Genomic DNA, 27526 nt, shown 5'->3' with positions numbered 1-27526 from the left:
ATATAATTTTTATGGTAAAAATTTAGAAAATTAATTTATGTCACAGACCACAAGATCATAGATTTTCATCGCTCTATATATGGCCAAAAATTGTAAATAGTATTATTTAGTCAATAAGCAGTGTTTCGTGGAAAGTGAAAATCGTTCAGTATTAACCCTTAAACGCCCAACCTTTTTTAGGTTCCATGTACGCCCAAGTGTGGGTAAAAAATGTCCACCTCGAAAATAGCTAATATATTTATTGAGAGTTGTTGCAAATGGATTAAACTTAAAAATCTTATGCTTACTAAGCACAGCATCTTCTAAAATATTAATATAAACAATTTACAAACCTTACAACAAAATTACGATGTATTATTCATTGTAAGATATTTCGGATTTAATCGTAATTTTAATTTAATTTTAATTTTGATTTAATTTAATTTAATGAAATTAAACCTAATGTAACGAAAGACTAAGGGTGACTATTCGTTACAGCATTAAGGGGGTAGAGTCATTTTGTGCTTGATATCGGCCCAGTCTCTTAATCTGGGGAATTCCATCCGAATTATCTTGCAATGGATAGTACATCAAAATTAACATACCAGTAAAAGCCAGTAATTCATATTTGTCGATTTTCTCCACATTCTTCCTTTCAGCCTCCTCAATGGCGGATAATTATGTCGATTATGTAATTAGACGTCGATAATTATATGAATTACGTCCCTACCAATGAGAAATTATATAGAAACTTTTAGTAACAAGCTTTACCAAGGGTGTACTTTTTGTGCCCACCCATATTTAACTTAAGATATTACTTTTATTTTCAAAAATATCGGTATAACCAAATTAACACTCGATAAAGGGTTGTATTTTTATCAATAAATAAATTTTGCAAAATTTTTGAACACATAATAAATATGTTACAAGGGAATACGTAATAGGTGGACATTTTTTACCCACCCTTGGGTGTTTAAGGGTTAATGATTCTATGAACGGACTTATACAATTAATACGGTCGGATTAGAAAGTACTGTATTCGCTTTGAAGTGAACAATAGGACGTTTATAAATGCTTATTAGAAGGAAAGACGGTAAAGACAATTGTTGAGGTTTAGAATATCGGTTTTTTTATAGCATGTAGAAACACAAAAGTAATTTTGGTATCTCCTGGAATTTGACGAAACGGAAAAGTTGTATACAAAAATAATTTGTTCTTAAGGGGGGGGGGTATGGTTTGAAATTAACATATCAAGCACATTTTTGTGAATTTTTTTCGAAGCTATGGTAGAATTATTTTATTTTTAAATTAAATAAACATATTAAGTACAATTCAGAGAATATTTAAGAAAAAATTCAATCCAAAATATTGAAAAATAAGCCAATGGCGACAAATTTTGGTAGGCAGCTCAACAAAAATGGATTTTGCGGTGGACATCAGATCTCATCACTGGATTATACGAAACAAAAAATTCAAAATTAATTAGCTTATGAGTTTCACGAGGTAACAACGTCGAGTTTTTTTTATTTTTAATGGTTTTTGAATTTTTGGTATCACTCAGAAGTCAAAAATACGAAATATTTGATAAAAATTTTGTGAAAACCAACAGATTTAATATTGTTAAACAAAAAAAAAGCACAAAACGAAAAATGTCTCGACGTTGTTACCTCACGAAATGTCTATAGAAAATCTATGCAAAATTTCAGGTAGATAGGTCAAGTAGTTTTTCAGTTACAATGTCCACCGCATTTGAAAAAGCAGTTTTGAGAAAAATGCGTTTAAAGTTTTGGCAACTGCATCTTCATCTTCTTATTTGTCTGCCAAATCGTAAAGTGATGAACATTGGAATATGTTTTTTGAATTGCGGAGTAATCTACAAAAGAGAAGGCGAACAGTTGTTTAACGTTTCTCACTACGTTCAAGCGTGCTGACGCGAAGCCGCGGCAACGCTAGTCGAAGGTAGGGATATTCAACACCCTGTATCTCTGGTAATTCTACTCCGATTATTTTGAAATTTTCAGAGAGTATTCTTGAATGTATGCACTTTTATTTGAAATATTAAAAAAAAATAAATATTTCAAACCATACCCCCCCCCCTTAAGAAATGAAAGTAGGAATGTAATGTGTAGGGAGGATGTGTTGTGATTGGCGAGAGAGACCGATGGAGGGAGAATAGAGTGTTTGAATCTGAGTTTGAGGAGGAAAAAAGTTTCACTGGGTAATGAAGATCTGGAGAGAGCAGTCCAGTTTTTGAAAAGTAAGAAGTCTGTGTAAAGTGAAGTTGGCGGCCGTGTTAGCAGAATCGTGTTGAAACGAAATCGTTGATCGAGTTGAGAAGTTAAATCTCCTTGTGTCCGAAGAGATTCCTGTTTCTGTCTGGAACGAGTAGCCGGTTGGTATCAATTTGCACAAGATATCGAGCAGATAGAAAACTGAGGAGAGATTTCGAGAGAGTGCTGCTGTTTGTTTGTGAAACAGTTTGGCCGAGAAGGATCGTCGCAGCATCCGAGGAGAACGTGTGGGAGAAACGAGGACTACACAATCCAAGAGAAGAAGTAAAGAAGAAAAAAAGGTTAGTCAGATTATTTGTAAAAACGAGAGTTGTTTTATATCACATACCATATTTGTTTAATTTTTTATTGAACAGTTCTACAGCATGATTTAGTCATTCATAAATTCAAAGAAGAAATAAGTAATCTATTCAAAAGGCGAAAAGTAAATTTTGTTTTTTTTTATATAATAAACTGCGCGTCATAGAAAACGGGCACCCTAAAAAATGGGTAATTTTTGAGGTTGCGTATCTCCTAAACTTGTTGTCCGATTTAAGTGATTTTTTGAATATCTTATAGCCTTATTCTTTGGCAATATCACTGTAATAATATTTTTGCTAAACAGGTAAACTTTCATTGTATACCGGGTGTACGAATCAAACTGTGTTTTTTTCTCAAAGTTCGCAACACCCTGTGGAATATCCTAGCATTTATAAAATACTGAAAATAAAACCCAACTATAGCCTCAGGTTTTCTCAACATTCTGTTTTTTGATTCATTCGCTCATGTTGGATAATACAAAAGTTAGGTACTTTAACAATTAGCCATGTTCTTTTTCAGTATAGGGTGTTTCTAAACAAGTGCAACAAACTTTAAGGGGTAATTCTGCATTGAAAAATAATGACAGTTTGCTTTATAATCGTATGTCCGCAAATGCTTCGTTTACGAGATACGGGATGTTGAATTTTTTTTACAAACTGACGATTTATTTATTGCTTTAAAAACGGTTGAGATATGCAAATGAAATTTGGTGGGTTTTAAGACGTAGTTATTGTACATTTTTGACATACAAATAAGAATTTTATATTCACCATTGACGTGCATACGGGTAATATGATCGGTCGTATGCACGCCAATAGTGAATATAAAATTCTTGATTGCAAGTAAAAAAATTCGCAATAACTATCTCTTAGAACCTACTAAATTTCATTTGTATATCTCAACCGGTTTTAAGGCAATAACATAAATCGTCAGTTTGTAAAAAAAATTCAACATCCCGTATCTCGTAAACGAAGCATTTGCGGACATAAGTTTATAAAGCAAACGGTCATTATTTTTTCATGCAGAATTTCCCCTTAAAGTTTGTCGCACTTATTTACAAACAACCTATACTGATGAAGAACATGACTAGTTGTTAAAGTACATAACTTTTGTATTATCCAACATAAGACAATGAATCAAAAAACAGAATATTTAGAAAACCTGAGGCTATAGTCGGGATTTAATGGCAGTATTTTATAAAGGCTAGAATATTCTACAGGGTGTTGTGAACATTGAGAAAAAAACACAGTTTGATTCGTACACCCGGTATACAATGAAAATTTACCTGTTTAGCAAAAATATTATTACATGAATATTGAAAAAGAATAGGCTATAACATATTTAAAAAATCACTTAAATCGGACAACAGGTTAAGGAGATACGCGACATCAAAAATGACCCATTTTTTAGGGTGCCCGTTTTCTATGACGCGCAGTGTAGTAAGAACAGTCTAACGAATTATTTAAATGAAAATTTTGTTAAAAAAAGAAGATAGCAGAATTAAAGATTCATTTATTAGATAAGAAATAGTTGCAACAAAATTGAGTTTTAGCATACATTTAAATCTTATATTTATGGTATATTGGGTAAATAAATATTATTTATAGAATTAATATGACGTATATTTATTTTCCCTGTTTTGTCCTGGATGAAGTAAGCAACTAGAGATACTAGAAGCCACAAACTAAAGGTAATACATTAATATAATTTAGCCCTGAGAATAAATTGTATTGGAAAGTTTTTTTTGTGAATTTACCAGACATTTTGTTATTTTAAAAATAAACAAATTTGTTTTTCAATCACAGGAATTTTTTCTGTATTTCTAACTCTAAATATATAACAAACTAACATATTACAATTATTATCTAAATAATACACTGTTTTGGTTGTATATTTTTTTTGTAAATGTTTATTTTTTTGTATTTTTTTTTATATATCTAATTTGTTTTTTATATTTTTTTATTATTATTTTTTTATAGTTTTTTTACTACGCTAAGACATAAACCCGAATCAATATCTCGGAGGTTTACATCTTCTTAGTTTTTTTCTTTTTTTCTGTTTCTTTTTTTTTCTTTTGTTTTGCTTTTTTTTTTTTCTTTTTTTTTGCTTTTCCTTTTCTCTTTTTTTGTTCTTTTCTTTTTTCAATTATAATATACAATAATTACCTAAATCTACAGGGTTTTAAAAAAACAACAAAACAAACATGTTTGTTTTGTTTTAATAAACATGTCTGCTTTGTTTTAACAAAATCTCTTAAATACAGGGTAAATTTTATTGCTACAATCTATATTTACAGTTTTTGATATGTGCGTAAATTGTTTTTAATGTATTAATATCTTCAGAAAATATCAAATTGTTCAAGTAGACGGGAAGTGGAATTTTTAATATATTAAGATTATCATAAAATTTGTTTATATTTACTGATTGATGTGAACATTCATCATTTATAATTAAATAAAGTTTTATTTAATTTTTGTTTCGTTTCCATAAGGAATAATTAAAATAAGTAATTAATATGCTGATCAATCTCATAACAGAGATAAAATACAGAGACTAACAATACATTGTTGTTCTGAAGCTATTTTCTTGTGGCATTTTTATAATCAAGTATATTCAAATGGGAAATAAGCCACAATTTTACCTAAAAATGATTTTATTAACGTTTCGACGCCCAAGTCGGGTGTCGTTGTCAAAATCAGGAACGCAACTCATCAATATTGGCAATATCATTTTTAAAGTCGTCTACTTTAAAATGTATAATACGTGTCTGAATTGCCGATATAAATGAGTCAGATTAAATAAATTATTAGAAGAATTTTTTACTAAGCAACAACATTTTTGTTTATTTAATATTATTTTGTATTTTGACAACGATACCCGACTTGGGCGTCGAAACGTTAATAAAATCATTTTTAGGTAAAATTGTGGCTTATTTCCCATTTGAATATATTTGATTATAACAATACATTATGTTACATTTTCTTCTAATGTGTTCACTCCTCTTTCGATCTTTCAGCGTATTTCCTGTAATTCTTCTCAGTACTCTCATCTCTGCTGTTTCCAGTAGTCTTTGTGTTGTGGCTGTACTGGGTCTTGTTTCTGATGCATATATCATTATTGGTCTTACACTGTCTTTATAAATTGTTTTCTTCATCTCAGTGTTATGTCGGTTTCGCCTTATAGAGTCATAAAGACATCCTGACAGTCTATTTGCTTTCTGTACTTGATTTCTCACTTCTTTGTCCAGGTTTCTGTAGCTGAACAGTGTAATTCCATTTTATTTCCATTACTTGGTCAATACTGATGTCATCAATTTCTATTTTACGTCTGTTCCAAGACTATTTTCATCTTGGGCTATCAACATTGTGTTGTCTGCTTAACACAGTATTTTTACTTTTTTTCCTTGTGATATTTTTACTTCTTTGTTTCCCATTCTGTATTCTCTTCCTGCAGTTTTGTTGGACGAACCCCGGATAAAGAAGGAGGGGCTCTACAGCCAGGTTAGCACCCTATTGATAATCTTTAAAACCATAGAGCTCATAGAAACAGGATTATGCTTCGGAACAGGAATTTTTATGGTAATTAGATAGCATATTGCTAACAAAATGATTGAAAAAGCTGAAATATATTACATATAGCTAGAACTACTTACCTACAGCAATGTTGAGCTCTATGTTATAACCATAGTCAATACGTCCTATACTTAAATATGCTACATGGCTCATTAGAAACAGTATAAAAACGAGTGTTATTCCAATTAACCCAAATGTGGGAAGTTTGCCATATAATAACCTAAAAATTTTTTTTAAGTAAATTATTGGTATAACATGAACAAATTGATATAACATAAACTGTAGTGAGTTCCCAATTGATGTAACGAAAGTTGTTTATTGTTCTCTTGTACGCTCTCGGCTAGAATATGGCACGCTAGTCTGGTCTCCTATGTATGACCAGTATATCAATTCTATTGAGAAAGTTCAGAATAAGTTTCTTAGGTATTGCGGTTACAAAATGGGAATTCCAGTTGCAAATATAGACAAAAAAGTAATTTTAGATAGATTAAATCTAACAACACTTTATAACAGACGAATTCAGTTTGGTTCTGTATTTATTTATAAATTATTAAATAATTTAATTCAATGTCCGCAACTTTTAAGTAAAATAAACTTCAATATTCCACAGCATAGACTAAGATCTTTTGAACTTTTTCATATAAACAAACTGGAACATGAAGTAAAAACCACTTCTATGTAAAAGGTATATTTACTAAAAATTTTTAAAATCCCAATGGATTCAATAAAATGAGTTCATCAGAACGTTTTCAAACCTATCGGTCCATCATCAGTGAATTTGAATACTAGCAAAATAGTCCCAGAACCAAACAATGGTTTTGATTGTAAATAAATCTACATTATGTTAAAATTGTTTGGTTCTGGGGCTATTTTGCAAGTATTCAAATTCACTGATGATGGACCGATAGGTTTGAAAACGTTCTGATGAACTCATTTTATTGAATCCATTGGGATTTTAAAAATTTTTAGTAAATATACCTTTTACATAGAAGTGGTTTTTACTTCATGTTCCAGTTTGTTTAACTATAAGGTATACAGCCAACCCAGGGAACTACCCCTTTTTAGTTTTCATGTAAACTTTCATGCTACCAATTATGCCTGCAATAATCCATCTGATAGGGCCTTAAGGTTTTTAAATGGTCACTGTGATATAGATCCTTTTAATTTAAGTTTAAATCAATTTAAAACCATGATTTATAGTAAACTCTAGAACTGTTTCTAAGTATTGTATTTTAAAGTGTAGTTATAAGATAAGTTGGATTAAAAATATGTTATTATAATGCTGTAATGGGCTGATCCCGTCTATTTAAAAAATAAAATAAAAATAAAATAAAATAAAATATTCATACTATACAGGGTAACCTATAATAAAAAATTATATTTTTCTCATATTTCTTAAATGTACACCCACCTATATTTTACATTTTCAAAACATTTCATTTTTCTTGCATAGCAAAATTACGAAAATAAATTTACCTCATAGCCATAACGTAGCAATTCATCAATACCATAGAAAAGGCACAGGCATAGTCTAAAATTTCTGTTAAAGGAAAATCTCGATAGTGAAAAACGGCTGACCAGGTCCATGCATGTACTGAAACCTAAAAAGATATATGTTTAAATTAACAATGAAACAAAGAAACCCAATCAAAACTATTCTTATTTTGAGTGGGCAGTGGAAAGGTTTAGAAGGAGTGGAGTGAACTATTTGTCTTTATAAACAATTTATGTAAATGACACCGTACACATCTTATGGAATGTCACTCACATACAATAATATTTACATTTATAGATTCGTGTTGAAATTACAAGCATTTCATATCATTGCGCCAACTCAGAATTTTGATTAATACCTTCGTAAATTGATCTAAAATGAAATGGGCATGTACCTACATAAGATAAAAAGAGAAAATAGATTTTGTGAAAAGGCACTTTATAAATTTTTCTGTCTCTCTGTCTCTCATAAGGTATTAAGGTCTCTTTAAATTTTATTGCATTTGAGTGACATTAGATTTTCCATAAGATGTACCTTGTCTTGATTTCCTTTATCTTGATTTAGTTATGAAATTATTTTCTTGTTATTCTTGGCTACCTTGAAAACTAGACATCATATTTCCTAGTGGTTTTATGCCTTTTATTTCTTATTTTCTTTCCCATCCTTTTGCACAAGAAATAATGTATTCTCCTATCTCATTTATAATTCAGTTCACAATTATTTACAAATAACTAGTTGCTATTAACAAAGGAGTGCTGTATCTCCTTATAAATACTAGCACAGTCTGACATTTGAGATACTTGTCCCAAAATGCTCTAGATAAAACAGGTAAAATTAAAAATTGAAAAAGTTTCAAAAAATACCAAATTACCTACATAATGTACGGTTTTAGTGCTGTAATAAATAGCTGTAAGCAGTAGGTAAATGCTCATTCAAAAGAATCCTTAAGGCCATCGGTACATAATTCGCAAATAGTTTACGGCTATCCCTACTTTTTCTGTCTTTACACGGCAAATTACGTGTAGTAAAATTCACACGGGTATGGACATGTAAACATTACTAGAATGTCATTCTACTTGACAATGTCATCATTAACTTTAAAGAGATGGCTTTTGAATGTTCTTGGATAACTGTTATTTGTATAATTGCAAATTATTAATTCAGTTGATAAATGTGATAATTTTTTCACTAACCATGTATTTAGTGATTGTAATAATTTATATGTACAACAAAAACTAATACTCAATCGAGAAAAGAGGAAAAGTGTTAAAGTGATTTTTTAATAATATATTGTTACTATGGAACGCTTACAATTTTGAACATCTTTAACAAAAAAATACTTAGATCACAGAACATAATATCCTGATGTATTCTCTGCTTGGATCTTTCATAAATAATAAACAATAAATAACTTTTTATTAAGTTCACGTCTTAAATCAAATATTTATCAAATATACTATCAATATTATTTAATCAACAACTCAAAATATTCCCGATGCCATGTCAAATATTTAAAACTGTCACTGTCTTGTCATCATATTCTATTTGACTCAGTGCGTTGTATGACAAAGAAGCGAATGTTCGATTTGGAAAATATAACCACGGACATGGTGTCCATTTTTTTCGAATCCTGAAAAAACTAATAATTATTTTTAAAAAATTTAAACGCAGAATGAAAGACTAAATTATTATCGAGGGCCGAAAGTCCCTTAGAATAAATAAGTTTCCTTTGAATGAGATATTTAAAATTAAAAATCACATTACATTTTCTCTTAGTTTTTTACCCCTGTAATTTATTAAAATAAACATTATAGAAATTTTCAGGGACTTTCGGCCCTCGGTAAGAACGTAATCTTTCTTTCTGCGTTTAAATTTTTCAAAAATACTTATTACTTTTCTCAGGATTCGAAAAAAATGAATCCCCATTAGAATAGCATTGCAGCCGAAAATACGTACCCATCCCCTTAAACAAAGATACAATATTTCCAAAAACCGCAAAAATGCATAAAGTTTAAACTGGCTTCATTTTTTTTGTACCTTTAAACATGAAGTAATTATTTATACAAATCATTTATATCTTGAAACACTTACAATGAAGAATGCATGCCATAACCATACCAAAGGACTGTCACCTCTTACTTCTCGTCTAAACTTCCTAATCATTTTTACGTGGAAATATCCATTGAGCAGAGAAAATATCACAGATGCAGGTTCTTGCATTCCTAATACCCTGATAAAAGGCCACTAAAAATTAAAATGGATTTTATTAATTAATAAAAAATATTAAATCCTTATGTTCTTTCTAGTAAACATATCTTCATAAAATATATTTTATAAAGTATTCAATCTAACGTTTAAACATTTAAGCACTCTAACACGATTTTGAGAAAAAAAGTATATCCACCAGACCTATATTAAAAAAAAGTAGCTGTTGACTTTAAAATGTAAAAGAGATCAGAAAGAGGAAGATCATTTTATAAATGTTGAGAGAATCATAAGAGGACAGGAAGGTGTAGATAGTAAGATAGATGAATTAGACAAAGTATGCCATCTTAGCTTAACCATTAATGAAGAGTATGAGTATCAGTAATTACTGCAATAGAAACATTAAGCACTGAGGTAAAGCTTTCAAAGTATGTGCTATTAAATGCTTCAAATGTGTTAAAATGGGACATAAATCATTTGAGTATAGAAGCAGATTATCAAATGTACATAATCGGAGTAGAGGAAGCAGTAATTCCAGAAGATGTGGAGTTTATAGTAATGCTAAATACAAATAGAAGTAACTATGACCATGCAGATTAATAAAGTTGATGAAAACCAGAAAACCTGTGGTGTTAATAGTGATGGCGGTGAAGGAATAGTGCAACATGAAGAGACCATACCCAGCAATGAACTGTGGTAAAGAATTGTTTATCAGATAAACTTGTAGACTATATGAATGATGTAACAAATTTGGATAAAATAAGTGGTGCTACTATAGTATGTTGACTGGCACCGAGGACAATGCCCACAAATAATTAGAACTGAAATACTAGAAAAGCGGAGGCTTAGAAAAAGGTGGCAAATAACGAGACACCTAGATGACAAAACCAACTACAATCGAAAATGTAGGCAACTAAAAGAATTAATAAAAAATCTTAAAAATGAGTATTTTCAAAGTTATATGCAGAATTTAACACTAACTGCGGATTCCGACTATTCTCTATGGAAGGCCACAAAAAATTTGAAAAATACAAAACAACTAATCCCGCCTATCAGGCATGATAACAAATGGTTACGAACAAACCAGGAAAAGGCAAAAGCATTTGCAAACTATTTCGAAGAAGTATTTCAGCCTTTACCTGCAGATGAGAATAATATCGATGAAAGAATACATGAATTTTTAGGTAGTATATATCAAATGTCTCCACTTCCCAAACTAACAACACCTAAAGAAGTAGCACAAATGATTAAATACGAAATTCGGACAAAAAAAGCACCTGGACACGATCTCCTTACTGGTGAAATAATCAAACAACTACCAAAAAAAGGGATTACAATGGTAACACAACTAATAAATGCAACTATAAGACTAGGATATTTTCCAGCACAATGGAAGTTAGCAGACATTATACTAATACAGAAACCAGGAAAACCTGCTAAAGAGATAAAATCATACAGACCAATAAGCTTGTTACCTGTTATGTCTAAAATTGCAGAGAAGATTATAAAAGAACGATTATTAATAGAAATAGCTGAACATAAACTAGTCCCATCGCATCAATTTGGATTTCGCCTTAAACACTCGACCATTGAACAAGTGCACAGAGTCGTTGATATGATACAAACTACATTTCAGGAAAAGATCTACTGCAATGCTGTATTCCTGGATATAAGTCAAGCTTTCGACAAGGTTTGGCACCCCGGATTGCTTTATAAACTAAAGAAAAATCTATCTCATCCACTCTACATCTTGCTCAAATCTTATCTTGAAGAAAGGCACTTTCAAATAAGATATGATGACTTTATAACAGACATTCATCCTATAAAAGCTGGTGTGCCCCAAGGAAGTATACTTGGTCCCATACTTTATACTTTGTTTACAGCTGACTTTCCAACCGATGACCATCACCTAACAGCTACTTTTGCAGATGACACTGAAATTATGGTGAAAGACAAAAATCCCGAAATTGCGACTCGCACATTACAAACAAGAGTAAACAAAACACATAAGTGGGCTTGTAGATGGAGAATTAAAATAAACGACGAAAAATCAGCCAATGTAAGTTTCACAAAATGCCAAGGTGACACACCATCAATATATTACAACAACCACCTAATACCAAAAAAAGATAGTGCCAAGTACTTGGGATTACATCTAGACACAAGGCTAACTTGGAAAACACATATCTGGAATAAACGTAAACAACTAGGAATTGTACTTAAAAAACACTACTGGCTAGTTGGAAGTAACTCACCACTATCATTAAAAAATAAACTCCTGGTCTACAGTTCCATCATAAAGCCTATTTGGACATACGGCGTACAACTCTGGGGTACAGCATCTGACAGCAACATAACGATCCTAGAACGATTCCAGTCAAAGACTTTAAGAACTATAGCGACTGCCCCTTGGTTTATCTCAAACCAGGTCATTTACAGTGATTTAAAAATCCCTACAGTGAAACAAGTGATCGCGCAGTGTAGTGATAAATATATCTAATATCTAAAGCGTCTTGAAGTGCACTCCAACAATCTTGTAATCGGTCTCCTTGATAACAGTGTACAAAATAACAGACTAAATATTCGTAGTCCACTGGATTTGCCCTTTAGACAATAGACAACAAGTAATTTAGAATAAGTTTAGATTAAGTAGTGTAAATAGATATAAGTCATACCAATGTATACCAAGTTAGAAAAATACTCAACCAATAGAGTTATAGCCGCTGGGCGATCACTCTTAATGTAAAAATTCTGTTCAACAAAAATGCTTAGTAGTCCTGCCGCCAGCGGGGGTACAACGGCCTCCTTTATTCAGATGGATTTACCTAAGTTTTTTTATGTATTTTGACCCGCAGAATACGAATTTTTTGGGTAGCAGTTGATCCGTATGTCGATAAGATTGTTATAGACAAAGAACTTGAGGAACTACATAACAGCGATTTCTCGCAAAACAAAACATTTTTTTGTATTTTTTGGGTCATTCTAAGGAAAAAATGTTCTGACAAGTTTTTCCATAGGATGCATAGTTTTCGAGATAAACGCAGTTAAACTTACAAAAAATCGAAAAATTGCAATTTTTGAACCCGAATAACTTTTGATTAAAAAAATAAAATAGCAATTCTGCTTACCGCATTTGAAAGTTCAAGTCAAATTATATCGGTTTTGATTATTTCCATTGCTAAAAATTTATTTTTTTATTGTTAAACAAAGATATAAACACCTAGTGCGTGAGTGATGTTTTCAATGATTTCTCATTTAAAATCGAACGAGTAGGTAGAGTAGCTACAAGTGCAAGCGAGGCAATAACTACGTAGCATGCATTGAAACGCATGTATTAGGCACGGGAAACACTATGTGTTTATAGCTTTGTGTAAAAATAAAACAATAAATTTTTAGCAATGCAAATAATCAAAACCGATCAAATTTGACTTGAACTTTCAAATGCGGTAAGCAGAATTGCTATATTGTTTTTAATCAAAAGTTATTCGGGTTCAAAAATTGTAATTTTTCGATTTTTTGAATGTTCAACCGCGGTTATCTCGAAAACTATGCATCCTACGAAAAAACTTGTAGGAACATGTTTTGCTTAGAATGACCCAAAAAATACAAAAAAATGTTTTGTTTTGCGAGAAATCGCTGTTATGTAGTTCCTCAAGTTCTTTGTCTATAACAATCTTAGCGACATCCGGATCGACTGTTACCCAAAAAATTCGTATTCTACGGGTTAAAATACATAAAAAAAACTTGGGTAAGTCCATCTGAATAAAGGAGGCCGTTGTGACCCCCTGGCGACAGGACTATAGTGTTTATGGTTTGAAATAAACAGATGGCGTTTGTAACAAAAAAAAACTATAGTATGTGGTCTACCTGTCTCTATATATTATAGTGTGCAAAATAAGCCAATTCTGTGGCTTATTCCCAACTAAAATAGTAAATTGATATGACAAAGTATCAATTTGAAAAATTAGAACAATAATTCTCCTGATTTATGTGCCTTATTCACTTTGTAAAGATTTTTTTGCTGGCACTGAATACCTACCTGTGTGGCTAAACAATATCATAATCTTTTTAATCTTTTCTCAGAAGAATTTGTACACTATAATGAAAAACCATAACACATTATAATGAAAAAACACCACATTGCTGGCAAAACAAAAAAAGAATATGTGTGTACTTTGTACGCACGTAAGAAGATATTCTTCTATTATATAGGTAATTTAAACGAAGTAAATATACTTAACAGGTTATTTGTATTTTATTTAAAAATTAAACTAACTTTCTTATCTACCACTTTCAAAAAATTTTTATTAAAACAACCAAAAATAAAAAAAAAATATGAATCGCCTAGGATTCGAACCCGTGTCCTTCCAATCTCGGAACTAACGTCCTATCAACTACTCCAGCGAGGTCCTTGTAACTGACATGTAAGTTTCGGATATAATTACACAACACGGCGACAAATAGATTGAGTTGTATTGTGATAAAAATGTTATACCTACATAATATTTTATTATTTTACTACAGAGAAACACAAATCCAAAAACACAAGAATTATAATAAATAATACATTCACTAAAAACACTAATATATTCTTTTAATGACTTATTTGCACGGTTACAGATACATACATACCTATCTTGAAAGATTAGCAATGAACTACATACCTTCTGTGTGCGCAGGCTTACAGATTTATGTACAATTTTACCCTCAATCGAATCGCGCCTAAAGAATAATATCTTCAAAAACATTAATAAGTAACAACAAACATAAATTCAAAAGTCAAGTTGTTTAACCCATTCACTGTTACACTATTTGTTATATTTACGTTCACCAGGAGCGAAGTCAGTTTTTCAAATAAAACTACGGCTTTGATAGTAAATAATAAATATTTACTGTTAATAAGTCCATACAAAATGTTTTTCCATACAAATGTCTATACAGCGCTAACAAAAAACTGGTCAAATTAGTATGAACGGGTCAAATTAGTATCGCATGGCACGCAAAGGTGACATAAGCACTGAATGGGTTATGTCCCATGACAGTGGGTGGGTGGCACAATGTGTGAGTAATAAGTATGCTAGAAAATACTGGAAAATAGCCTACAGCAATTAAATACACCTATATGACTAACTAAAACATCCACGCCCTATGAGAATTGGATTATGTATTATACAAAATAATTTATTTACTTTGTTATAAGTATTTATTACAGATAGGTTATTACATAATTGTGGTAGGGATGATAATAACTTACTTTTCCATAAAACTGTGGTGTTCTCCAATCTCTCTCATGGAATGCATCTACAGTTTTCCACATACACTCATGATGACATTCTTGACTACAGTCCCATAATGTATATTTAAGGATAATTGGTTGTTTATCTTCCAAAAAGTCTTTACCATCTAAGAAAGATGAAAAATTAAAAAACATCTTAAAAAATTAGGGAGTACTTACCTTCTGTACAATTTAATATTTCACATCTTTCGACACACCTCTGGTAATAAGGTGAATGGTCACCTGCAGAGGAAATTGAGCATTTTATTACGGTAGCTAGTATGATAAATATTATTAAATTCATAATTTATTGCTAAATGATTTCAAATAAAATATTGTATTGTTTTGATTTTGGTTGTCAAAATTTAAGTATTTAAGAGAAGAAGAGTACTCGCCTTATTTTCTTCTTCGTTTTCAACCATTGATATAGAAACTACTGTCACAGAACACGAATTAAAATTTTTGGTGAAATCATCAAATCATGGCCATGAACGACTGCCGTCTTTATGGTCTTTATTCAGGTTCCTAGGAGCCCTACCTTCTTATTATTATCACCGAACAACGTTGTTCGGTGTTATTATGTACTATTCTTTTTCTAATCTTTTTTGTATTATCATTTTAAATTTATAAGTTTCAAAATTAGAATGAAAACCCATATCTGAAGAAGAAGAACTTAACCAAATCATGAATTGTCAGTCACAGTGTCAGTGTCAGTGTCAAATCTAAAAACAAAGTATGAGTAATAACAACTGGAATTTATAATTTATTGTACCTAATTATCATCCTATAAAAATTTACAACGAATATTTGAAGGTGTTTTCATCGAAAAAACAATATAAACATTTTAAATTTTGGTAGTAAATTGTTCAATAAATATTATAAATCAACATGTTCAATTTTTGGTCAAAACCTGATCCAAAAGGTAGGTTCCCTTTTTACGTTTTACAAATTTTTCTTTTAAATGATTTCCTGATTTTTTTATATGTATTATTAACTCAAAAATAGTAGGTATACTGTCATATATTTTTATCTGTTGACTTAATTTTAATATAAGGAGAAAGAGAGGTCACATATGACATTTGTTTTGATTGTGAAAAAAAATGTTAAACAACTTGGTGCCTGGTGCCACCATAACCACTATGTAGATGTAGGGGTTAAACTAAATATGCAGCTTCTAACAGATCTGAGAATCTTAACTATGTTAATTATTTGTCAGTGTACCTAATCAACTATTATGGAAAATAAGCCACAATTTTACTAAAAAAATGATTTTATTAACCTTTAACTACACGCGCTGGCGTACTTTGTACGCCAGATATAAGAATTCTACTGGAAATGTATTTAAAAATTTAATTTTTGACCTTGCTTATTTTTCTAACCTATCACTGGAATGTGCTTTACAATTTGGTTTTAGTTTCGTTATAATCGGCGTTCTGGAAAAATCGTAATTTACATTTTATTATTTGTTGTTTCTGGTGGTGGACAATATACCCCAGGATTATATTACTATAGGTCGTAATATAAGTACATATTTTAATTGTTTTTTAGTCATTATGGCAAAAAATATATTTTTCTTTGTAAACAATACTTTTTCTCCTGTAAAAAATCACATTTAAAAAAAAATTTTATTTATTTATTTATTTATTTATTTATTTACGGCATCCATTTGCAAGTTTTACACACAACAAGACTTTTACAAGTTACACCTCAACAATAATAAATTATTAAAATAATAAACACATCAGAATAATACAAACAAACATATTGTAAGAACAATACAGAACTACAACAAACTTATTGTAAGATACCCCTTAGTTGTTTTTTGAACAAACCAATTTTGGAGTCAAAAATATCCATTTGTCTTGGCAAGCTATTAGCACTCCGAACCAATCGTGTAGTCGGTTCATTTATACCAAAATTAGTGTGGTGAAATGGCACTTTTATTAGTAATTTTATTTATCATGGAATCCAGTTATTCCATGATTCCAGTTATAAATCCCAATTGGCTTACTGAAAAGGAACTCCAAGTATTCACTGATGCCGAATAAGGTTTATAACAAACAACTAAGTGTATTTTTTCAAAAAAAAATTCAGACATATATTATACATTTTAAAGTAGAAATGGAATTTTAATTTAAATTTAAATTTTACTATGGAATCTCTAACACATATGGTTGTCTTTTGAAAGACAGAACACATGTTATGTTTTTTATTGTGAGGGATATTCTTGAGTTGGGGTTGATTTCATGTAATTGGATGAACTATCTTTCAGTAAAGTCGTCCCAGGAACGCAACTCATAAATATTGGCAATATAATTTTTGTATTCTACTTTAAAATGTATGTGACCCGTCAAAATAGCCCGGTCAAAACAGCCCCGTCAAAATAGCCCGAATACAAAATAGCCTCGACAAAATAGCCCGCAAACAAAATAGCCCTGACAAAATAGATCGCACACAAAATAGCCCCGGTCAAAACAGCCCCGGCTAAAACAGCCTCTTATAAACAATTACATAATTATTTATACAAGGTGTCCAAAAACTTCTTTTTAATTTAAATTATTTGACAAAAAGGAAGAATGTATTTAATTTATTTAATTTAAAATGTATTTTACTGTTGCCCGAAAACAGAAAAAAATGTTTATATCATGAATTAACATTGATTTTCGCTTAACTTAAATGTTCAAACTTCCAAGAGGCAGGAAAGACAGGACTCGAGTTCTCTGAAAAGACAATTTTTATTTAATGTGGTTAAGATAAACATCTGAATAGAGGATAATTACCATTTCCGAAAAAATGTATTTTTAAGGAATTATTTCATGATGAATTCTGAAGGGATCTTTTTTTTCGGGGCTATTTTGTCGGGGCTATTTTGTCGGGGCTATTTTGTTGGCGGGCTATTTTGTCTGCAGGCTATTTTGTCGGAGCTATTTTGTGTGCATGATATTATGTCGGGGCTATTTTGTCAGAGCTTTTTTGACAGGGCTATTTTGACGGGGTACCTTAAAATGTATAATATATGTCTGAATTGCCGATATAAATGAGTCAGATTAAATAAATTATTAGAAGAATTTTTTACTAAGCAACAACATATTAAATTACATTACAATAACACATTAAATATATTCTGCAATTCCTTGGAGAGTTTTAAAAACCATTTGTTAAACATACAAATCGTCCCTTAGCTTATAACACCACATAAGTCATTTTTACCAACTTTACAGGAGACGAAAAAAACTACATTTTGAAACACCGCCTAGTTAAAAAGAATACCGTTAGTAAACACCGCTTAAGTACATGAAGATCATTTATTTCTATATTAATACACGTAAATGAATAAACATTACTTTATTATATAGCTTACCTCTTAATCTTCTATAAAAACTTCTTGGATACTAGACTTTTCAGCAGTAAAACTTGTCACAGAGTAAAAATCACAGAGCGACTTGTGCGGTGTTGACCATGATACAGGTGTTGATGACTTGCACGGTGTCACTATTTTTTGAATTACGGCATCTGATTGACTGAAATCTAAATCATTTGACAAATGGTTAGATGCGCAATGATCAGACCTATCCAACAGTATGTCTATGTCAAAACTGTTAATTTTCGACTTGAGCGGTGTTGTAAGCTAAGGGACGAAATATAACTAAATGTTAATGATATAATTTCTATCAGCAATTTTTAAGATTTGAACTTTGTTTGTTTCGTATATCGTAATGTTCTTTTTTTTCTTTTAATTTAAATAATAGCTTTGTTATCCAATACATATTGTAATATTTTTGTTCTTTGTGTTGACACTGTTTATGTTTTTGCTTTTGTCTTTGTAATATTTTTTTTTGTAATACCTAATCTTTTCTGAATTGGGCTTGCCCGTAAATAAATAAATAAATAAATATTTTAGTTTGATTTATTAATATTTTGTATTTTGACAACAGCATCCGATTTGGACATCAAAACGTTAATAAAATCATTTTTTAGTAAAATTTTTGCTTATTTCCCATTTAAAATAGTAGATTAGAAAAATGCCAAAAGGTATCAAAGATGAGTCCAGATATTTAACATAAGAGCAAAATAATTTAATAGACAATTTCATCACAGAAAACTAAAACAATAGTAATCAGTAAAGAACCAATCAGATGTAAAATAGAAATTGATGGCATCAGTATTGAACAAGTAATGGAAATAAATTACCTTGGAATTACATTGTCAAGCTAAGGAGACCTGGACAAAGAAGTGAGTAATCAAGTACAAAATGCAAATAGACTGGCAGGATGTCTTAATAATACTATAATATAGTATTTCACCATATGATGGTGAAAGCTACTTATTAACACGGAGATGAAGTCAAGAATCTATAAGACAGTGTAAGGCCAATAATGACATATGCATCAGTCACAAGACCTGATACAGCCATAACACAAAAATTACTGGAAATGGCAGAGATGAGAGTACTGAGAAGAATTATAGGAAATTTGAAAGAGATGTAATAATGAGAGATTGAAAGAGGAGTGAAGACATTAGATGGCAATGTAACATATAGTGTATAAAGAAATGGACACTAAAAAGGAAAAAAGAAATGGAATACCCACATAAGCAGTGTGGAGGAGACACAATTGGTCAAAATAGTAAGAGATAAATCACCCATCGGTAGATGAGGTAGGTATCAGCTGACCTCTCAAAAGATGGAGTGACAGCCTTCCATAGAGGTATCAATCCACCAATTGGATAGAGTTATTCGAAAAGGAACCAAGCGCCAATTTAGTAGTTCGGAGAAAACTACGATAGAAGTTTAGTTTAAATTATAAATCGTTATTGTTGGCGCTTGGTGTTCTTGTTAATAGATGTCGTTGGAGTCGTTCTGGGGCTTAGATATTTTTAGAATCTTCAATATATTCCAGTAGAAATCGGTTGGTAGTAATTTCTTAATATTCTCGAATTTGTCGCTTGGTTCCTTTTCGAATAACTTTATCCAATTAACAAGCAGAATTTCTTATAAACAGGAAGAAGAAGATTATAAAGGTAGTAAAGCTCAAAATTATAGCGCCTATCTCTTAATCCACTTTCCTGCAAACCTTTATAAATATATCTGAGGATTGTACGTTCAAAAGAGCCTAAACTCTAAACATTCTTCATCGCTTTTTGTCATAGTCCAGGCTTCTGACAATTAAGTGAGGATGGGCTTGATAAGAGTTCTTTATATGTACATCAATATTTTTTTTCTTTTTGTAATTATGTTTGATCTTATGATCTTAAAAGCTTCTTTAATCCATAGTACTGTTTGCTAGATGTGTATGTCTGTCTGTCAAATTTCAAAAGCGTTAAAGATGAGGTTGATCAACTGCTTAATATTCCCAATACTGACCTACGACTGTGAATCTTGGACCCTGAGAAATTCGGAAAGAAGAAAGATAGATGCCACTGAAATGTTCTGTTGGAGACGAATGCTATGAATTCCTTGGACCGACCATAGAACAAATAATTCAATTATAAGAGAGCTAAAAGTTAGCCAATGACTCTCCAGTAAAGTCCATCTCCAACAATTAAAATACTTTGGACATGTTATGAGAGCAAACACAGAAAACATGGAAAGACTCATTATACAAGGAAAGGTGGAAGGCCGAAGATCACGAGGAAGATCCCCAACAAGATGGATCGATCAAATTACGGGAATATGCAAAAGACCTATGCATTAGTTAAAAGAAATGACCAGAGACAGAGATCTTTGGAGACGGGACAATACACGACATCACGTCGACCACTACACTCCCTCCGGGGGGTCAGGATTGAAGAGAGAGATGTCCGTTAATTTCTGCAGTTATTGTATTACTTTGTGGCATGGTCACTGTAATTAATAGATTCCTATTGAATACATTGTTTATTCATAAACTTGTATGTTTACATAATATTGAGATCTGTGTTAGAAACAAGATAGAGTATCTCCATCCCAATACCATTAATTACTTGTTTCTTCTATTCATGTAGAAAATGTAGCAAATAAAAAAAATCTATTTTGAATATAATAATAAACTCTTAATATAAAATGAAAATGTAATAGAATATCTTTGTCATTGTAGATGAACAGAGAGAAGTGGATAGGTCATTAAGAAAAGTAGGAAGGGATATTGAAAGAGATCGCAGACAATTAGAAAGAGATGAGCAAAAATTGGTAATTATGTTAATCAAGGAACTAATTATTTTATATATCGCATATCCTGTTCGTCCTAAACTGTTCAAAATTCAAACAATTCAAAATATTAAAATTTTACAGGCGAGCGAAATCAAAATATTTGCTTTGATTATTTCTTAGTATATTTTTTGTTTTATTTAGTATACATTTAATTTTTATATCAATATATCAATGATACAACTGGGTGTAAAGGTCGTTTTTTGAATTAATACTTTTTTTTATGCATTTTTCACCTGAAACTAGCACATCTTCTTGTCACAAGTTTGAATGATACTGTTTTTACTTAGCTTTAATTTTTAATTCGTTCCATTGACTGAAATATTTGTAAGGTTGAGATATTACAGTTTTTTGAGGAAAATATGATGCAGAATGCATTTTGTTGTTGAAATAAACACAAAAATGAAATTTTTTGAGTTAATACACTCTTGAAGGGGATGTGTGATATGTAATATATATTTATACATTATTTACATTAAATATATAAATGATAGTTCTGAATATTAAGATATATTCTATGTTCATGATATTTTTAAGGAACTAGAAATTAAGAAATTAGCAAAGAGTGGAGATGCGGCAGGTTGTAGAATATTAGCAAAACAGTTAGTGCAGCTTCGTAAACAGAAACAACGAACATATACAGCTGGCAGTAAAGTACAAGGAATAGCGTTCCAGAACAAAGCTATGGGAGCTAATGTTAAATTGGCAAATGCGATGGGCACAGCAGGAAAGACGATGTCAGATATGAACAAAATTATGAATCCTGAAGAATTATCATCTACTCTTAATGCATTCTCTAGAGAAAATATGAAAATGGAGATGACAGATGAAATGGGTAAGTACATATAGAGGTTTGTGAACCATCAGATCTATTTTGTGAACTACAATAGATGTATTTATGGGAAAAATGATATATTGTGATAAACCACATACATTGATTTTTTGGCTAAATAGATGGAACATCATCATTGCATCTACAGTCCTAGCGGAAGGATTGTCGTCGTCTGTGGCTCTTCCGATTCATTTGTCATAGTGAATCAGTCCGCATTAACATTTTGGTTTTACTATTGGTTGTGTGTCATGCCATCTTCTACAATATTTCTCCATTTGTTCCTGTTTTTGCTTATTGTTACCCATATTCTAACTCCCATCTTCTTAAGGTCCTGAATTATCTGGTTCTCCCATCTGATTTTGGGTCTTCCTCATGGTCTGCCTGATAATGGTCTCTGTTTTGTGATTTTCTTAATAACTGCTTCTGTATTTCTCCTTTCTATATGGTCCATCACTTTGCTTCTCTGCCTTGATAAATCTGACAATGTCTTCTCCTTTCAAAAGTTCTCATACTTTATAGTTGATCAGGTTTCTAAATTCATTATTACCAAAGTTTAGCGGGCCTGCTTTCTGTGTCAGGCACATATATACGATATGTGATTACTGGCCTAATTATTGCTTTGTAAATTTTTAGTTTAGTATTCTGAGTTTCTTGTTTACCTTATTCTTTCTTTTTCTTATGTATCTATTTCTTATTCTACCTTTTCGAAACTCATATCTGCCAATATTTAAACTGTATTTCACACTAACTGTATTTTTTCTTGAAAACGTTAGGTATTTTGTTTTATTTTAATCTGTTGCCAAATCTTTCTTGAATTCTTCCTTGCATAACTTCTCAAATTCTTCCTTTAATAAGAAATCACTTAAAAAAGAATAGGTATTTTTTGAAAATCAGATTTTTTATTATAACAAATATTTTCATTTAACAATACGACTAAGTATGTAGTATGTATGATAAAGTTTTGAAGTTTTATCTTTTTTTTATTTTGGTTGATTGATTTTTTTGTGCTCTCAAATTAATAATTTAATTTTTGCAGTGAATGATACTTTAGATGACATGCTAACAGAATCAGGAGATGAAGAGGAAAGTGATAACATTGTTACCCAAGTATTAGATGAGATTGGCATTGAAGTCAGTGGAAAGGTAATAGTTATAGTTTTTTTATATTATATAACGTTTCTACATCTTATTTAAGTATCATCAGTAATATTTTTACTGGTTTTTAAGTTTCGATTTAACATGTAGAATCAAGGGGATTAGAAATCTATATAAGTGTATCAAAGGAAGAGTAAACTGGGTGGGCTTTGCATATGTGCCCGTCGATGCTTTCATCATCATCATCGTCATCACGTAGCGCTACAACCCTGGGTGGGTCCTGGCTGACTGTATAACTTTCTTCTAATTTGTTCGGTCTTCCATCAACCTAGGGTCAAATGGAATATTCATTTTCCGGAGATCTGATTGGATGTTATCTCTCCATCACATTCTGGGACGTCCGAGTGGTCTTTTGCGTGTAGGAATCTCTTCCCATACCAGTCTTAGAAGTCTTTCGTTATGAAGTCTGTGCACGTGGCCTGTCCATCTTAGTCGCTGTGATTTAATTTCTTGGACAATATCGGTGTCATTGTAGAGTGCTTTTAATTCGATGTTGGTTCTGATCCTATTCGCGGTGTGCAAGTACTTGGAGGGGATACGAGAAACGATCGTGCGCGAATAGCGGAGAAATCTTACAACTTTCTTAAATAATTCATATTGTCAATTGAAATTGTCAAATTGACGTATATTTCATACCTACTGTCATTGAAGAAGAAAAATTATGTTGCTCACAATATTGATATGATATGCAATTATTATATAAAAGTATATTTAATTAATTGTATTTTACATTTTAATAATTAATTTTATTTACTACATACAATTGTTTACCTTTTAATAACATAACATAAATCTTACTTTTTCTTCTTATATTTTTTTTGGGCTATATGATTGTCCACTATAATTAAAAGTGCTAAAAAAATTGCCGAGCTATTAAACCAGGTGTCGCTTTTCCGAACTTGCACGGGCCCAATACTGGTTTGTGTTAATGTCATGGTGAGGTCCGAAAATTTTTCTAAGTATTTTCCGTTCAAAACGTCTGAGCTCTTCTTCGTTTGATTTGGTCATGGTCCACGTTTCGCATCCATATGTTAGTACAAGTCTGACGATGGATTTACAGGTCTGACGTCAATGCTTTTGGGCAGTCCTGAATTGTAATGAGAACACTTTATGTACCTACAGGAATAATAGTTTTACTGGTACTAAGTGCATTCGGAGCTCTAGCATCCCCTTAAAAAGCAGTCTTACTGTATGTATTTTTAATTTATTGTTGGTTATTGCCTCTATGCCCATATGGACTTAGGCATTTTTCTTTATGATACTAGGAATGGCATAATTTTAATAAGTTATTTTGTTCTTTACTTTTCTCTTTATGCATACCGCATACCTATAGGTCTGGATCCCGCATAAGAAAAAAAAGTTGATTAATAGCAAGCTGAAAATTTGTTAATAGCTTAACTTTGTCTAGTCGGACAAACTTTGATATATGGGAACACTGGAACAGGGGAAGTTTTAATAGTTGAACAGGTTAAAAATTTGGAACGTCAGACTTCGAAAACGTCCTATGTATTTTGTCGGACAGAACTTCCAATTGATTTGTTACCCTTTCATTAAACTCTCATGCAAAAATCAGACTGGTGTGTATCACCAACTGGGTATTTTAATGAGTGGAACACGAAGAACATGTCAAATGACAGAAATTATGTTGGCTAGTAATAGCAGTCTGATTTTTGCATGAGAGTTTAATGAAAGGGTAACAAATCAATTGGAAGTTTTGTCGGACAAAATACATCTGACGTTTTCGTAGTCTGGCGTTCCAAATTTTTAAACTGTTCCACTATTAAAACTTCTCAGTGTTCCAATATATCAAAGTTTGTCCGACTAGACAACCTTAAGCTCTCAACAAATTTTCAGCTTGCTATTAATCAACTTTTTTTTGGTACGCGGGATCCAGACCTACTATTATGCTTATATCTATATAATTTTGATTTTTCTGTTTTCAGATGGCAGGGGCACCGTTACCAGAGACTGGCAAGATAGGACAAGGTTCCAAATCTAAAGGAATGAGCGATGAGGACATTGAGGCTCAACTGGCTAAGCTAAGAGGTTAAAAGCCACATTTCTGACTGTATATTATCCGAATCCGGCCTTATTGTAGATGAAATTACTTTCAATGTGAATCTTTGTTATTTTTATAGTAAATGCACAGTGTATATTTTAATCGTTGAATACTTCTTGTAAATACTTGTTATATTTTTGCAGTTGATTATTGTAACGTGGTTCATGCTTGATGTAAAATGTTCATATTCTGAATCTACAAAATATGTTATGATATGAAAATATGAATGAAGTGAATTAGGTTAGTTTACAAAATATAACTTGGTTGTTTGGATTTATGCATTATTTTAAATTATCCATCTACATTTAAAAAATCCCAAATCTCGTGTCAAATATTTTATTACATAATATTGCTTAATCGTATTTGGCAATATCTGCCGCAGTTACAATTGAGTCCAGGAATCTTTAAAGCATACCAAACAAGTCGATGAAAAGTCGGAAATTGAAATTTACTAAACGCAGCAACAAATGACAGTAAGTACCCAGGCAACCAAGTAACGTTTACAAAACGTTGAAAAGACGTCATAATTATCACCAAACCACGTCAGTTTATCACGTTTTTTCGACGTCGAAAGTCACGTAAATATGTCCCACCATAACTGACGTCATTTTTTATCACATTTTAGATACGTGATATCAAAAACGTAGTTTTTGTCGTTTTTTTAGATTATTTTTCTTTTCATGGTTTTAAAAATACGCACGTATGGGCATTGTTGGTATTGTAATTTTTCATGTAACTGTTTTAAATTTAGCTTATTGGCTAAAAGTAACACCAAATGGAAGACTTTATAAAAAAATGCATAGAATTACAATCAAATTACAATACCCTCAATGCAACACTATAGAATCTTCACTTTTTATATAGGTATACTTACTGTGTCAAAACTGAAACAACAGATAAACTAATAAATAATTTATTAACAAATTATCCAGCATAATATCTTAATTTAAATTAACGCTGTCCATTAAATCAAAAAGAATGGTGAACAACACATAATAATTAGTTCATTAACAGAAAATAACTACCAAAACACCAAAAGTTTTATTTTAGCACACAAAGCACGTAAACAATAAATGAAGTTTGGAGTCAATGTCATGTCAATACATTATAAGCATTAACTGTTTAAGCTCCTCCCATTTTTGTGACGTCAGACTTGGGCTGCCTGAAATGAAAACGTGTTTTTAAACGTATTTTAACGTCATTAATCTTACGTCTTTAAAATCACCTACAAAAGACGTTTAAACGACGTAATGTTCAAACACGTGTATATATTCAACCAAAAACGGACGTTTCCTCGACGTTATTGACGTCACTTAGTTTCCTGGGTAGCTACTGCTCCTATCACGGGTTAAAATTTGAGTTATCAAATATGTGTTTTATCTCGCCAGGTATTAATGACGCACGGGTAAAGATTCCTGGACTCAACTGTATAGACGAAACTTCGAGAAGAAATAATTCTAGGTCATGGTCTACAGGGTGTCCCCGAAAATAGTGCGTTTCTTAAAGGTGTAGGTAGAAGGCACAATGTAGAGCAAAAAAGTCTTATAACATTTTTTTTTAAATTGATCCGTTTGACCAAAAAACGAAAATACATTTTGATATGCAAATTGAAGTCTGGAAACAACGCGCAAGTCAAAAATCTAAAGATTAAAAAAGTAGGTTTGTAGGTCAGTTGCATCTGGTAGGTAAAATAATGTAAATATCAACCAAACGCATATCCATTATTTTACTGGTAGATACCTACGATGTCAACCACCCCAAAAATCACACCTCAAAGTAAATAAACAAGGGGTTATTAGGTTAAATTTCCAGTCACAGCAAGTTCTTCTAGGCTACGTTGCCATGTCATTCAAATTTATGAAAATAAAAATTCACTTACATATTATGGAGAACAATGTAATTTTTTTCTTGGAAACTGTTAACTTTAGAAAAAAATGTTATAGGACTTTTTTGTTCTAAATTGTGTATTATATCCATACCTTAAAGCAGGGGTCTCCAAACTACGGCCCGAGGGCCACATCCGGCCCGCAGACAGATTTTGTCCGGCCCGCGGAGACATACTTGAAAACTCCTTAATATTTTTTATAGCAAATAAAATGTTTGTGATAAGTTGGATAAAGAAACACAGAATGGTAATGAGTAAAGACATGTATAATTTATGCAGTAAATTTAACTTCAG

At 31.4% G+C, this 27526-nt stretch overlaps 2 protein-coding genes across 3 annotated transcripts in view; one reads left to right on the top strand and one right to left on the bottom strand.

The window, feature by feature from the left end:
- Positions 1-15498, bottom strand: part of LOC114325832 (post-GPI attachment to proteins factor 3) — a 29445-nt gene extending 13947 nt beyond the window's left edge. The window contains exons 1-5 of one of the 2 annotated variants that reach the window (XM_028273964.2): positions 15298-15498; positions 15097-15245; positions 9729-9881; positions 7619-7743; positions 6223-6362 (exon numbers count right to left, since the gene is read on the bottom strand). In XM_028273964.2, the coding sequence (XP_028129765.1) occupies positions 6223-6362; positions 7619-7743; positions 9729-9881; positions 15097-15245; positions 15298-15421 (691 nt within the window). In that variant the 5' untranslated portion in view covers positions 15422-15498. Of the gene's footprint in view, positions 1-6222; positions 6363-7618; positions 7744-9728; positions 9882-14506; positions 15029-15096; positions 15246-15297 lie in introns of those variants that run through there. The other variant, XM_028273972.2, reaches the window with a different exon arrangement.
- Positions 15499-15808: 310 nt separating this feature from the next.
- LOC114325846 (charged multivesicular body protein 2b-B) lies at positions 15809-25620 on the top strand. The gene is made up of 5 exons (XM_028273983.2): positions 15809-16039; positions 21192-21283; positions 21839-22136; positions 23170-23276; positions 25232-25620. Exons 1-5 carry the CDS (start codon positions 16006-16008, stop codon positions 25337-25339), a joined length of 639 nt encoding a protein of 212 aa, XP_028129784.1. The 5' UTR covers positions 15809-16005; the 3' UTR covers positions 25340-25620.
- The last annotated feature ends 1906 nt before the right edge of the window (positions 25621-27526 follow it).

This window comes from Diabrotica virgifera, chromosome 3 (assembly GCF_917563875.1).
Source record: "Diabrotica virgifera virgifera chromosome 3, PGI_DIABVI_V3a".
Taxonomy (NCBI): Eukaryota; Metazoa; Arthropoda; class Insecta; order Coleoptera; family Chrysomelidae; genus Diabrotica; species Diabrotica virgifera.
Note: the sequence above shows the minus strand (reverse complement) of the source record. Positions and strands in the feature narration are given on the sequence as shown.

What these genes read in the sequence shown, in the direction of transcription:
- LOC114325846 (XM_028273983.2), top strand. Translation starts at nt 16,006, where the DNA reads ATGTTCAATTTTTGGTCAAAACCTGATCCAAAAG. An exon ending in GGAGATGACAGATGAAATGG is followed by an intron (nt 22,137 to 23,169) that starts GTAAGTACATAT and finishes TAATTTTTGCAG; the next exon opens with TGAATGATACTTTAGATGAC. An exon ending in GCATTGAAGTCAGTGGAAAG is followed by an intron (nt 23,277 to 25,231) that starts GTAATAGTTATA and finishes TTCTGTTTTCAG; the next exon opens with ATGGCAGGGGCACCGTTACC.